At 44.7% G+C, this 13,406-nt stretch overlaps 1 protein-coding gene across 2 annotated transcripts in view; it reads left to right on the forward strand.

Annotated features, from left to right (window-relative positions):
- TGFBR3 (transforming growth factor beta receptor 3) overlaps window positions 1-13,406 on the forward strand; it is a 205,999-nt gene that overhangs the window by 141,381 nt on the left and 51,212 nt on the right. For both annotated transcript variants that reach the window (XM_004026122.5, XM_004026123.5), the window contains exon 5: window positions 10,072-10,255. In XM_004026122.5, coding sequence (XP_004026171.3) covers window positions 10,072-10,255 — 184 coding nt within the window. The remainder of the gene's footprint in view (window positions 1-10,071; window positions 10,256-13,406) is intronic.

Genomic DNA, 13,406 nt, shown 5'->3' on the forward strand with positions numbered 1-13,406 from the left:
GTGTGTGTGTACGCGTGTGTTTGAGATTCCTGGAACAGATTTCCTCTGAGATCTCAACAGGCTTTTTCATTATCATTGGGGAGCTATGGTTTCTCTTATTTCACAAGGCCCATTTCTTCCCTTTGAGATGTGCAAGGAGATGACTCCATCCATGACTTGGCTTTACACTCTCCCTCTTGGCTTTTTATCATCAGTGCAGAGGAGAGATTCTTGCTCGTTCTTCAAACAATCTCATTCGAGCTTTATAAAGATTATTGGAGTTTAAATAATATTCATATCTATGGCCTAGAACAATGTTCCTCAAGTATGCGTCAGAATCATGAGTGGTAGAGGGAGGATTATAATGTAGTTTCCTACATTTCTACCTCCCACCACCCTGGAGTCTGCATTTTAACGTACTTCTGTCTGAGGATCAGACTTTGGGAAGCGTTGGGCTTGAGATGTTTTCTTGACATTGATTTATGTTGAGACCAGACCAAGAAGCAGATGGATGGACAGGATCAGTTCATAAACATGTTCCTTTCTTAGGGTCATATTGGAGGAGGCTCTAGAGAAGCACTGTCCAATAGAAATATAATGGCAACAATATATGTAATTTTAAGTCTTCTATTGGTGCATTTAAAAAGTAAAAGAAGGCTGAGTGGCTGGGCATGGTTCCTCGTGCCTGTAATCCCAGCACTTTGGGAGGCCGGGGTGGGCAGATCACCTGAGGTCAGGAGTTCGAGACCAGCCTGCCCAACATGGTGAAACCCCATCTCTACTAAAAATACAAAAAATTAGCCGGGCATGGTGGCAGGTGCCTGTAATCCCAGCTACTCGGGAGGCTGAGGCAGGAGAATCGCTTGAACCCGGGAGGCAGAGACTGCAGTGAGCTGAGATCGTGCCACTACACTCCAGCCTGGGTGATGAGCGAAACTCCGTCTCAAAAAAAAAAAAAAAGTAAGTAAAATTAATATTAATGACACTTTGTTCAACCCAGTAGATCCAAAATAATATCACTTAAACTTGTAATCAGTCAATAAAAATTAATGAGATAGTGATTTTTCTTGTGCTAAGTGGTATGCATTTTACATTTATATAACACAGGTCAATTTAACCAGCAACATTTCAGGTTCAGGTACTTGATGGTGCCATGTGGCCAGTGGACACTACATTGGATAACAGCTGTAGAGCAATGATGCCTTCGCTAACCCCCTGGCAGACAAGTGGTTGCTCATGGCATTTGTTCCCATTTCTCCACTGCTCCTGAATATGACCTCAGAATCCTTCTCGGCACAGAACCTTAGGCAGGCACTGCCAGTTAATTGGACATCAAGATTTGTTTTATTTATCAAACAAATACTTAACAAGTATCTTTTTTGTACCCAACACTTGGGGTATACCCATGGACAATGCACACTAAGATCCCAGCCTCTGAAGGAACCTTCTAGTGGAAGGAGTTGGGCAATAAGCATATTATATGGCATTTTAGAAGGTGACAAGTACCGTAGAAATAAAATGTAAAGTGAGTTTGGGAAAATCAGAATTCCTAGAGTGGGGCTGGGTGGTGGGGTTGTAAATTTAAATGGGCCCATTGAGAAGGTAACATTTGAATAGACTTGAAGGAAGTTGAGGTGAAACTTAAGATGAGACTTAATATCCACTTTTGATCTAGGGTGGCCTGAAGTTTCCTCAAGACTTCATCTGGGAGCATTCTTTTTGGGGTAGGGGTCAAGGAGGCAGGAGGGTGGGGATAGGGCAGTGTGGCACTATCCACAGCAAGTTCCTCTCCTCACCACTGAAGGCTAAACCAACGTTGGGGAGGCCCAGAGAGAGGCTACAATGCAACCTGCCAGGCGGTGAGTCAGCTGATGTGCTAAGTGCTAAAGCAAAGAACCTCAGTGCCAGGAAAATGGTGTCTGTGCTCATTAGCTGGGACTTGTGCACTTCACTCAGGCTTGGGAGATCAACCTTGAGGCTTCCATGGATCCGCTGAGGACTTTAAGAGTTAAAGCTTAAAGACAGGTGTGGAAACAAAGGGCTGGTTGCCTCTTTGGCTTTTTTCATGTAGTTTTGGATGAGGTTGTTGAACCTGATCCAGAAAAAATAATAAACTTGGCTGTGGTTGCCTAGCCGTAAGTTCTTATAATAAAACTCCCAGCAATTGGCAGATAGAGTAATGTTCTGCTCTTTAAAAAAGTCTGGTAGCATAACCTGAATTTCAAATACAAGTGTTGTGCATGGTTCAAGTAGGGAGGAGCATTCAGGAGAGTCCAGGGTGCATCTCAGCATCCCAGGATTTGTTTGACTGTAAAGTGCTTCATGGTTCCCCTTCAACAAACCTTCACCAGGAATTGGGACCCTTGGAGCCCAGTGCTCTGTTCATTCCCACAGGAAGACATTTGTCATGTCAGGGAATGTTAGAGGATTGGGTTTTAATTAGCAAGCAGGAGGAAAGTTCATTGGGTTGTGGGGAAGACATGGAATTACTAAATATGCTTTAATAATTGGTTTTTAGGTGGAGTTATTAGGTGAAAAATCAAATCATTAGCTTTAAAGCTTGGCCAAAAGCTCATTTCCTGGGCAGTAAGGGAAGCAATGAGTTTGGGTAATGGGAATGAATCAATTATGGTGTATCCTTTCCTGTAGGTAACAACATTGAGCTTTCATTCAACAAGCAATTATTGGGTCCTTGCTTCATGCCCAGCACTATGCCAGGCCCAAGGGATTCAGAATGAACAAGGTTTTTTCTTGGCCCTCGAGGTGTTGCTCTTTGTCAAATGAGGGTGGCAGGTATGCTGATAAATAGTTGCAGTCCATGTGAGAGAGGGATGGACTAAAGGTCTGTTCAGTCACTTGTGTGCAGCTCATTGTGAGGAGAGTAGGGAGCCTGGGAGGCTTCACAGAGCAGGTGATACTCCTGGGAGGACACAGAACGGTTTGCCGTGGGAGCAAGGTAGGATAGACGGGTTCAGGCAGGGTGCAGGGTGTAAAAAGACCCAGGAGTGTGTGGCAGCATGATGTGTTCTACAACTGTGAGTAGTTCTTGGGTATGTGGAAGGGTGGCATGAGATGAGGGTGGGCAGAAGCACTTCAGTCATGCGCCATGTTAAGATGCTTAGGTGCCATTCCGCTTTATCATGTGTTTACTTTTTAGAAGGATTACCCAGGTGACAGTGTGGAGGAGGGGTAGAAGGAACAGGAATAGCGGCTGGAAGGGTAGAAAGTTACTGCAACAGTTTGGTTGAGATTATAAGGACCCGAAATGGGACAGTGTTGTGGCAAGCCTCCAGGGATAAGGTGGAAGATGGGGCATGGAATAAATAGTCTCCTCCTCTGGCACACAGCTCCTCCAACCCTCATCATCTCTGAAGTGCTAAGTACCTTTTTGTATGCTGGTGAGATGACTGGTGGCTGGGGCTCCTGGATAGCCTCTGGATGGGAGCTGGTTGCCAAGGGAACCAACCATGTGATTAGAGGTTGGAACTTTCAGCCCACCCCTCTGAAGGAGGGGAGAAGGGCTGGAGATTGACTTAATCATACATGACCAATGGTTTTATCAGTCATGCCTGTGGAATGAAGGCTCCCTAGAAATCCCTGATCTGTGGGGTAGGGTTTGGAGAGCTGCTGGTTGGTGAGCATGTGGAGGTGCCGAGGTGTAGGGGAGTGGCGCTCTCCGAGAGGGCACAGAAGCTCCTCACCCCTTCCCCGTACCTTGCCCTGTGCATCTCTTCCACCTGGCTGCTGTTCTTGAGTTGTATCCTTTATCATAAATGAATAAACTTAAAAGTATTTCCTTGAGTTCTGTGAGCCATTCTAGAAAATAATTGAACCTCAGGGTCATGGGAACCTATGATTTATAGCCCCACTATCAGAAGCATCTGAAGAGGGGCAGTCTTGTGGGACTGAGCCCTTAATCTGTGCGGTCTGACCTATCTCCAGGTAGATGGTATCAGAATTACATCGAAATACACAGCATCAATTGGTGTTCTGAGTTGGAGAATTAGTTGGTGTGGGAAAAACACCCAGACATGCGATGTCAGAAGTAAACTATTGAGAGTGGTGTGAGCATAGAGAAAAATAGGTTGTTTTTCTCCTATACACTCTTGCAATTATCTTCCTTGCAGTGATGATTGCAACCCTTTCTCATATTAGACAAAATTATTTTCCCTACATTTCTTATGTGTTTTTCTATTCTCTTTATATCCTATGTTCTTCTACAAGCCAGACTCTGATAAGGGTGCTATGCCATGAAAATTAATGCAGTGTCTGGAGCATGGACTGGTAGACTAGAGGAATGACCTGGAAATATCTTGTCTTCATTTCAGCAAATGATATGATTTGGGTCTATGTCCCTGCCCAAATCTCATGTTAAATAGTAATCCTGTGACCGGGCACAGGGCTCAGGCCTATAATCCCAGCACTTTGGAAGGCTGAGGCAGGTGGATCACCTGAGGTCAGGAGTTCAAGACCAGCCTGGACAACCTGGTGAAACCCTGTCTCTACTAAAAATACAAAAATTAGCCGGGCCTGATGGTGGACGCCTGTAATCCCAGCTACTTGGGAGGCTGAGGCAGGAGAATCAATTGAACCCGTGAGGTGGAGGTTGCAGTGAGCCAAGATCATGCCATTGCACTCCAGCCTGGGCGACAGAGCGAGACTCCATCTATAAAAAAAAAAAAATTGTAATCCCAGCTGGGTGTGGTGGCTTACACCTGTAATCCCAGCACTTTGGGAGGCCGAGGTGGGTGGATCACCTGAGGTCAGGAGTTTGAGACCAGCCTTGCCAACATGGTGAAACCCGTCTTTACTAATAATACAAAAATTAGCCGGATGTGGTGGCACACGCCTGTAATCCCAGCTACTCGGGAGGCTAAGGCAGAATAATCTCTTGAACCTGGGAGGTGGAGGTTGCAGTGAGCCGAGATCGTGCCATTGCACTTCAGCCTGGGTGAAAAGAGCAAGACTCCATCTCAAAAAATAATAAATAAAATAAAATAAATTCTAATCCCCAGTGTTGGAAGTGGGGCCTGGTAGTAGGAGGTGATTAGATCATGGGGATGGGAAGATTTCCTCTTTTGTGCTGTTCTCGTGATAGTGAGTGATTTACCGCGAGATCTGGTTATTTAAAAGTATGTAGCACCTACCCACTCCCTCTCTTCCTCCTGCTCCTGCCGTATAAGTCATGCCTGCTTCCTCTTCACCTTCCACCATGATTGTAAGTTTCCTGAGGCCTCCCAGCCATGCTTCCTGTACAGCCTGTGGAACCATGAGCCAATTAAACCTCTTTTCTTTGTAAATTACCCAGTCCCAGGTATTTTTTTATAGCAGTGTGAGAATGGACTAATACAGCAGGGTTCTTGGCAGGTTGTAGCATGATGCCCTTACAAAGATGAGGAAGGTTCTGTGAGGTCCCTTGGTAGTTGGTTGAACAACCTGGAACCCCAGCAAGGACTGCTAATGTGCTCAGGTTAGTGTGGGAGTGTACGTATGAGTCACAGACTTCAGCCTTGTCTTGGTCAACCTCTCAGGGATTTAGATGAAAGTGCAGAAGGTGTGCTATAAAATTTAATTATTTATAGCTAATAAAATAAGGATTTTTACATGGTCTCTTCAGACTTGAAATATGGGTCTGAAGAATAACTATAAGACTTTGCATTTATTTTGGGAGAATTATGGGTGTAAGGATAGGATAGAAAAGCCTCGAACTGGTGAAAAGACCTTGGGGGGTTAGGTACCATCATCTCTACCATCCTTCCTGGTGTGAGTGACCACTGTTTCTCACCTGAATTATTCCGGAAGTCTACTAATGATCTCCTGCTTTTTGTCTCCCCTTAGACTCAACATAGCAGCCAGAGCCATCCTGCGAAAACATTTGGTAGATGTTTCAATAGTCCTTACAACGGTCTACAAGGTCCTGTTGGGCCTACTGGTCTCCTCTGGGACCTGTGTCCTACCAACCTCGCCTCAGCCCTGTGTCCTACCAACCTCCTCTCAGCCCTGTGTCCAGCCACACTGACCTCCTTGGTCTTCCTTCACCATGTCAAACTTTACACTTGCTGCATCTCAACTGTGAATGCTCCTTGCCCTGATGTTTGTGTGGTTTGTTCTTTTGTCTCCTTTAGGTCTTCAACTTCTCAGTGACCTTATTGTGCTCCTCTGGCTGTCTTATTAGACTTTAATCTCCATAAGGGCAGGGAATTTTTTCTGTCATATTCTCCACTGTGTCTCTCCACTGTGTCTCCAGCATGGAGAACAATGGAGTAGGCAGGCACTCCATAAATCTTTGTTGGCTCTATGTTTAAAGCATAGATTAGTTTATTAGGCTGTTCTTGCATTGCTAAAAAGAAATACTTGAGACTGGGCAATTTATAAGAAAAGAGGTTTAATTGGCTCGTGGTTCTGCAAGCTGTACAGGAAGCATAGCACCAACATCTGCTTCTGGGGAGACCTCAGGATGCTTTTACTTATGGAGGAAGATGAAGCAGGTGCAGGCACTTACACATGGCAAAAGCAGGAGCAAGAGAGAGAACGTGTGTCGAGGGAGGTGCCACACACTTTTAAATGAGCAGATCTCACATGAACTCAAAACGTGAGTTCACTTATTACCAAGGGGATGGCCTAAGCCATTCATGGGGGGATCTGCCCCCATGATCCAAACACCTCCCACCAGGCCCCATGTGAAATGTTGGGGGTTACCATTCAACATGAGATTTAGGTGGGGACAAATATGCAAACTATATCAATTAGTAAATATGAGATCATAGCAGGGTTCAGCTGATGCCAAAGCTAATGCGGATGCTTCATGCAGTGTTCACATATATAGAGAAAGAGATTTATTATAGGAATTGTCTCATGCAATTATAGAGGCTAAGAAGTCCAAAATCTGCAGAGCCAGTGCCCCAGTTCCAGTTCGAAGGCCTGCAGGCTGCTGTAGCACCGGGAAGAGCTGATGTTCCAGTTTGAAAGCCATCAGGTAGAATTCTTACTTGTGAGAGGGTCAGCTTTTTGTTCTATTCAGGCCTTCAACTGATTGGATGAACCCATACATGTCAGGGAGAGAAATCTGCCCTACTCAATGTACTAACATTTAAATCTCATCCAAATGCATCCTCACCAAAATACCCAGAATAATGTTTGGCCAAATATCTGGGCACCTGTTGCCCAGTCAAGTTGACACATAAAATGAACCATCACAGTATGCATCTCAGACCATACCTGGAGACCTTGAATCTTGTCCCGACACCGTCTTTCAGAGACTATCCTGTTGACGCTCTGACAACCAGGGTATCTGGGGCAGAACTGAAGAAGCTAGGGGTGTTGCCCTGAAAAAGCAAACATGTGATTGAGGTCAGATGACACCTTTAAACACCTGAAGTCTTGTCTCATGGAAGAAAGACGAAGGAATTCTTTGTTCTGGTAGGCATGGCTCAGACTAGTGTATAAAAAATGAATCTAACAGAACAGAAATCTGCTGTCTTGGGAGCTAGTGAGGTCTTCTTTCTGGAAGGGTGCAAGCAGAGGCCAGCTGTGACCAGGAGTCAGAAGTCTTAAGTTCTGGTCTGGGCCTGGTGCATGACTCTCTGGCCTTGGGTAGGCCATTAGACTCTCTGAGGTTTCCGCTTTTCTGCTGTAGAGGTCACCGTAGCCTGCCTCACAGTTCCGCAAATCAGATGGAAATAACATCTGAACAATACCTTCTAAAACAGCACCTTCTAAAACTCAGCTGTAGCCTTGTCAGGGTCAGGAGAGCTGGCAGTCAGGAGGAGAGTGCTAGCTCACTCCTTGCTGAAGCTGAAAATTTCCACTGACCTGCAGTCAGGGACACCTCACTGCAGCTTTGCTTTCTTCTTATTGGAATGTGCCTGAGGAGTGGTAGTTAACTCCAGTTCCAAATTCCTCAGCCCTGAGTGTATGAAGCTTATTGCTGCTGGCCCGTGAGGACAACGATGCCTGGAGGGAGCAGAGGGAGTTGTTCCTCCTCCACGAATCAGCCCCATCACCAGCTTCATCACAGCATTGCTCTTTAATTACTTCAGGACACAATTCGGAGTTGCCGTTGATATCTTCTGTATTTGTGCTGTTTGCTTTCTTGCCTCTGGAATGCACCAGTGTGACATCCCGCTTTCCGCTCTGAAAAATGTACTCTATGTATGATGTATATAGGGTTGCTGTAGTTTATGGCCGCAACATGAATGAGAAACAAGAAGCAGAACATCCAGGGTTTCTCGTCTAAACATTCAGAACTGTGCTGGCAGTGGGACAAAGGCCTCTGGACTGTTGTGGGTTTTGGTGACAGCCTTGATAAAAATGCCTTTTTAGTACAAGTGAAAAGAAGATTTTACTATAGTGCAAAAGTCAAAAAATTAGATAAACATTGTTGGAAGTTCAGTGTTGATGAGTAGCTAAGCCTCAGAGAAGTTACACTTAGGTGGGCATGGTTATTTTTTGGCAGGAAAATGACCTAGGATTTTTTTCTTATTCAGGCGACGTCAAAACAAGGTTAGAGCTACATGTTCCACTCTGGTTTTGTTTATAACTGGCATCAGGACATTCAGAAATGATCGTGACTACACTTGACAGCACTGATACGTAGTAAGTGTGCAGTCAGTGGTAGCTGTTGTGAGTAGCTTTGGTTTACACCGAGTTTATTAGTGATTAATTCAGGGCTTCCACAGAGCCTTGTGTAGTTCTACACAGCTACCACTGACTGCACACTTACTACGTATCAGTGCTGTCAAGTGTAGTCACGATCATTTCTGAGTGTCCTGATGCCAGTTATAAACAAAACCAGAGTGGAACATGTAGCTCTGTACCATCTGTGTGGCCTGGGCATCAGGATATCTAGAAACTTTTCAGGTGATTCTAGTTTTCAGCTTGCAACATTAGTAGGTCATGGAATCAATTAAGTGAAGTACTTTTTTTTGCCAGCGTTTTTAGAAGATACGTTTATATAATTGTATAGAAAATATTAATGCCTAGCACAGTAGCTGGGTAAATATAATTTTGTGCGTGTTAAAAATGCTGCTGTGATAGAACCACTAATAAAATCCCTGCCCTCGACTTGCTTCTTAGTCTTACTTCAGAAACTGCATGCTTTTCGTTATGAATAAATGGTTCATGTGAAATTTAATACAAGACATTTATAGTTCTATGACCTGAGAATTTGTGAGCCTTCTTGCCCACATTTTGAGGTTTCACTCTGACATTGAAAAAATCAGTTATTTTATAAATGCTAGCCAACAAAAATGGCATGCATATTTTCACCAGCAACTAAATTTGATTATAGCACAGCAACAAGATGATGATTTTCCTCCTTTGGATGTGTTAATTACACATATACCATGATATGCTAGGTCAGCAGTGGTCTAAATACATTCAGCAAGAATGAGGTACTTGCATACGTCATCCTGAAAGTTTTATTAGATCAGTTTAACAGCCTCTTGACTTCATTATCTATGGGAATTTGGGGGTCTTACACAATAAACTGTTACAAACATTCATCTCACTCTTATGAAATAGAGCAATGTGATAGAAAGGCTAGCAACCTTTGGCCATTTTTATCTCAGTGCTGAGGTGAACATAAACCAAGAGGACTCTCGCTGTGTCCCTATTGTGATGACTCTGTTGGCAGATGCTGCAACTATGGAAGACCTGAAAGTCGTGATCAGTTGCTAGCAGGACTTTGGGATCACTTGTCTTGATCCTGAAGCTTTTTATAAGCCCACGAGAACATTCATCAAGGCTTCCCACTTGACTTCAAATACATTCATTGTAAGATTGGTCTTCAACTTAGATTTCTTGGAAATAGCAGTGATAATTCTTATGATTACTCAATGTGCAATGCAGTCCGTCATCACAAGGTTCTTTCAGAGTTCAGAGGGACAACCTGCACTGGTAGTTTTGCCTTTGTCTGGGAGGACTAGGCTTGGGATTATTCCTTGAATCCGCTGCTTAAAAACGCTGATCTGCCTGTATAACAAAGGGAAGAGGTTCGATTTACAAGCAGTTCGATTTGAGAAGTACTTTCTCTAATTATGATTCAGCTCCAGTGACTGCACCATGTTAAATACGCAATTCTCTTTCCTCTAGGTGTCTGAGGGTTCTGTGGTCCAGTTTTCATCAGCAAACTTCTCCTTGACAGCAGAAACAGAAGAAAGGAACTTCCCCCATGGAAATGAACATCTGTTAAATTGGGCCCGAAAAGAGTATGGAGCAGTTACTTCATTCACTGAACTCAAGATAGCAAGAAACATTTATATTAAAGTGGGGGAAGGTAAATTTTATGTGGCTTCAGTTAATGACTGATTTATGACAGGCAATTGTTTTCTTTTCTGAAACCAGGTGGTTAGGGCAAGGAATCACAGAATTACAGAATGTTGGAGCTGGAAGGGACCTGAGGGGTCATTTGGCCCCAGGCCTCTCCACCGCCCCCCCATATTCCCTCCCTTCTTTTTTCCTCCTGGGGAAGCAGGCCTGGTTATGGCCAAGTGAAACATAGGGAGGAGCAGGGGGAGAGAGGAGAAGGTTGTCGTGTGGGATTTAGAAGACACTCATGCACAGAAGTCAAAAAAAGTAAGTGGAGGTGAGAAGCTGAGGGTGTGGGAAGGAGGTGATGACTGATGGAGTGGAAGAGCTGGCAGAATGAATGGGTCAGCAGGTGGCTTCCTCTTACCTGTGTTCTGCAAACGTTTGAAGCCTGTGTCAGTTTGTGGTGCTGAGACATAGGTTACATTTTGGATGATAGCAAAGGAAAAGTATTTAAATATATTTTTAGTACAAATGACTATTACAAGGACAAATTATTGGAGAAAAGAAGTATAGGGTCTTGATAAGAGATTGCCTATTTAAATTTTCTTGCATTGCAGAGGGATAGAAATATCCAGAAACCCAGTTTTGAAAGCCTTTTTTTAAAACAAAAACAAAAACAAAAAACCTTCTCTTTCTTTCTCATTCTTTCATTCTTTCATTCTTTTCCTCCCTCCCTCCCTTGCTCTCTCCCTCCCTCCCTACCCCTCTCCCTCTCTCTCTCCCTTCCTTCCTTCAACAGGGTCTCGCTCTGTTGCCCAGGCTGGAGTGCAGTGGTGCGATCAGTGCTCACTGCAGCCTCAACCTGCAGGGCTCAAGTGATTCTCCTGCTTCAGTCTCCCAGGAAGCTGGGACTACAGGCATATGCCATCACACCTGGCTAATTTTTACAATTTTTTGTAGACACAGGTCTTGCTGTGTTGCCCAGGCTGGTTTTGAACTGCTGGTTAAGAGATCCTCCTCCCTTGTTCTCTCAAAGTGCTGGGAGTACAGGCATGAGCCACCGCACCTGGCCAGACCTTTTTTTAAAAATCATTATTTTCAGTTGAGTATATTTGGAACCCCCATAAGTTACTAGGAAATAACTCTTGTGAATGAGTCCTTGTTATAGCTGGCTGATTGTGTGAACACTGCGTTTAAGGTCTTCAGCATCCAGCTGCTTTCTGTTAAATTCTACGGCAGCTGTCACCTCCTCATAGACAAGACAGGGAAGGGTGGGTTAGTGAACACTTGATCCCAACTCTTGTTTGGATCTGGGCTGCTTTAAAGTGTGTGAGAGACAGAGGCAGGAAAGGTGGACACGGACGTCGGAGAGGATGCTACGTGCAAAAGCCATTTCAGGGGCCTTCACTTGCATCCCACTTAACCCCACAGTAATCCCAGGAGGAAGACGTCATTTCCACCATTTTACAGAGGGCTTAGTGGAGGGCTAAATGAACCTGCTCACATCCAAGTTACTAACAAGTGACAAAGCCAGAACACAAACCCAGGCTTCCTGACTCTTGAGTTTAACGCTTGTTGCCTGAGCTGTACTTTAAGTCCTAGCCAAATAAGCATAACTCAAAAAGGGAAGTGGTCCACCTGGATGAACATCCTTGTTTAGTTGAGGCAGAGAGAAGGGGACTCAGATGAGGGCTGGGCTCAAAAAGTTTAAGTTTGTTTCTGTACTCTCATGATAGGTAGCTAATAACAGAGGTCAAATCCCATTGAGACAAAATGAAAAATTTCTTTTAATAAAGACTCTAAGCCCTGGCCAGCGGGCCGCGTTTCTGAAGCAGAATTCTAGTAGCATGAAAGAATGTTGATTACCCCTTGGAATTTGTTAGAATAAGAAAATTTGTTATAATAACATTTAGAATGTTGGACTGTGTTCTCTCGGCAGTGCATGAGCTTCTTTCTAAGCACAGTAGTCACTTACCCTGAGAGCCACGGGTTGTCACTTAACTGGTTCAGCCTGTGCACACTGGGTAGGGGAAGCCAACTTAAAGGACCTTGTGTCTGGTGCAGTAAAAACTGTTAACTCCTTGGTAACACCTTCAGAACCCCTGAAACTTGACTCTAGCCACCAGTTGAGTATGAGTCACCGGGCCATGCCGTGGAGAGAGGAGCAGTAGGGAAAGGAGGTTCCTTGGTGAGGTCAGTGGACCATAAAGTGATATGTTTATCACCACGGCTCAGACTGCACTGAGCAAGCTTCATCCCCCACTTCCCAGAATCCGACCTGGCTCTACCTTTCTTGTACCCAGCGATCGCAGGCCGTGAGGCCTGGTTGCTCTAACCCGAGCAGTTCTCAGAGTGTGGTTTTTGCCCCAGCAGCATCCGCATCACTTGGGGACTTGATGGAAATGCCAGTTCTCAGGCCCAACCCAGACCAACTGAATCAGGAACTCTGGGGGTGGGACCCAGCAGTCAGTGTTTCAATCAGCCGTTTAGGAGATCTGATGCTTGCTGACATTTGGGAACTGCTCTCATCTATATACCCAGAATGGAAGAATTTAAGAGTTTTGCTCTTATCCCAGCTGGTCTTGCTGCGAGGCTTCAAGCAACATTGACTTACCACCAGAGCCTCAGTTTCCACAGCAGGAAAATGAGGTGTTTGCATTACCCCCCAGATTCATTCCTGCTCTCAGAGTATATCCTTCTGTGTCTCAAAGTCATTTGTCAATCTTTCCCTAAAATACAAATAAGCATGTGACTCCCCCTGCCCCCAAACTTGCCAGGTTTCTACCCGGGAATTCCCCTTTGTGGTTTCCTTTCTACTTGGCACTCGGTATAAGTTTTGATGCCAGGCATTCGGAAAGTCATTGGGGAGCGGGGGAGAAACCACACACAACAAAAGTGGTCAGCTTATTCAACTTAGTGACAATGGCTTCTGGGACTAGAGCCCTTAATAACACCAACTTTTGAACAATTAGACCTTTCCTAGTGGCTTCACATGAGTGAATATTTTGTTATTTGTCTCAAATCTCACATCATTGTTTGTTAATTCAGGAAACCTATACCATATGCCCACTATGTGCCAGATACAAGCCAGGCACACCTATGAACTGGATATGCCAGCCACAATCCCAGGAGGGCCCTAGTCTCTTGAGTTCCAGACTGGCCTGTCCCTGGCCCAT

Source organism: Gorilla gorilla, chromosome 1 (genome assembly GCF_029281585.2).
Source record: "Gorilla gorilla gorilla isolate KB3781 chromosome 1, NHGRI_mGorGor1-v2.1_pri, whole genome shotgun sequence".
Taxonomy (NCBI): domain Eukaryota; kingdom Metazoa; phylum Chordata; class Mammalia; order Primates; family Hominidae; genus Gorilla; species Gorilla gorilla.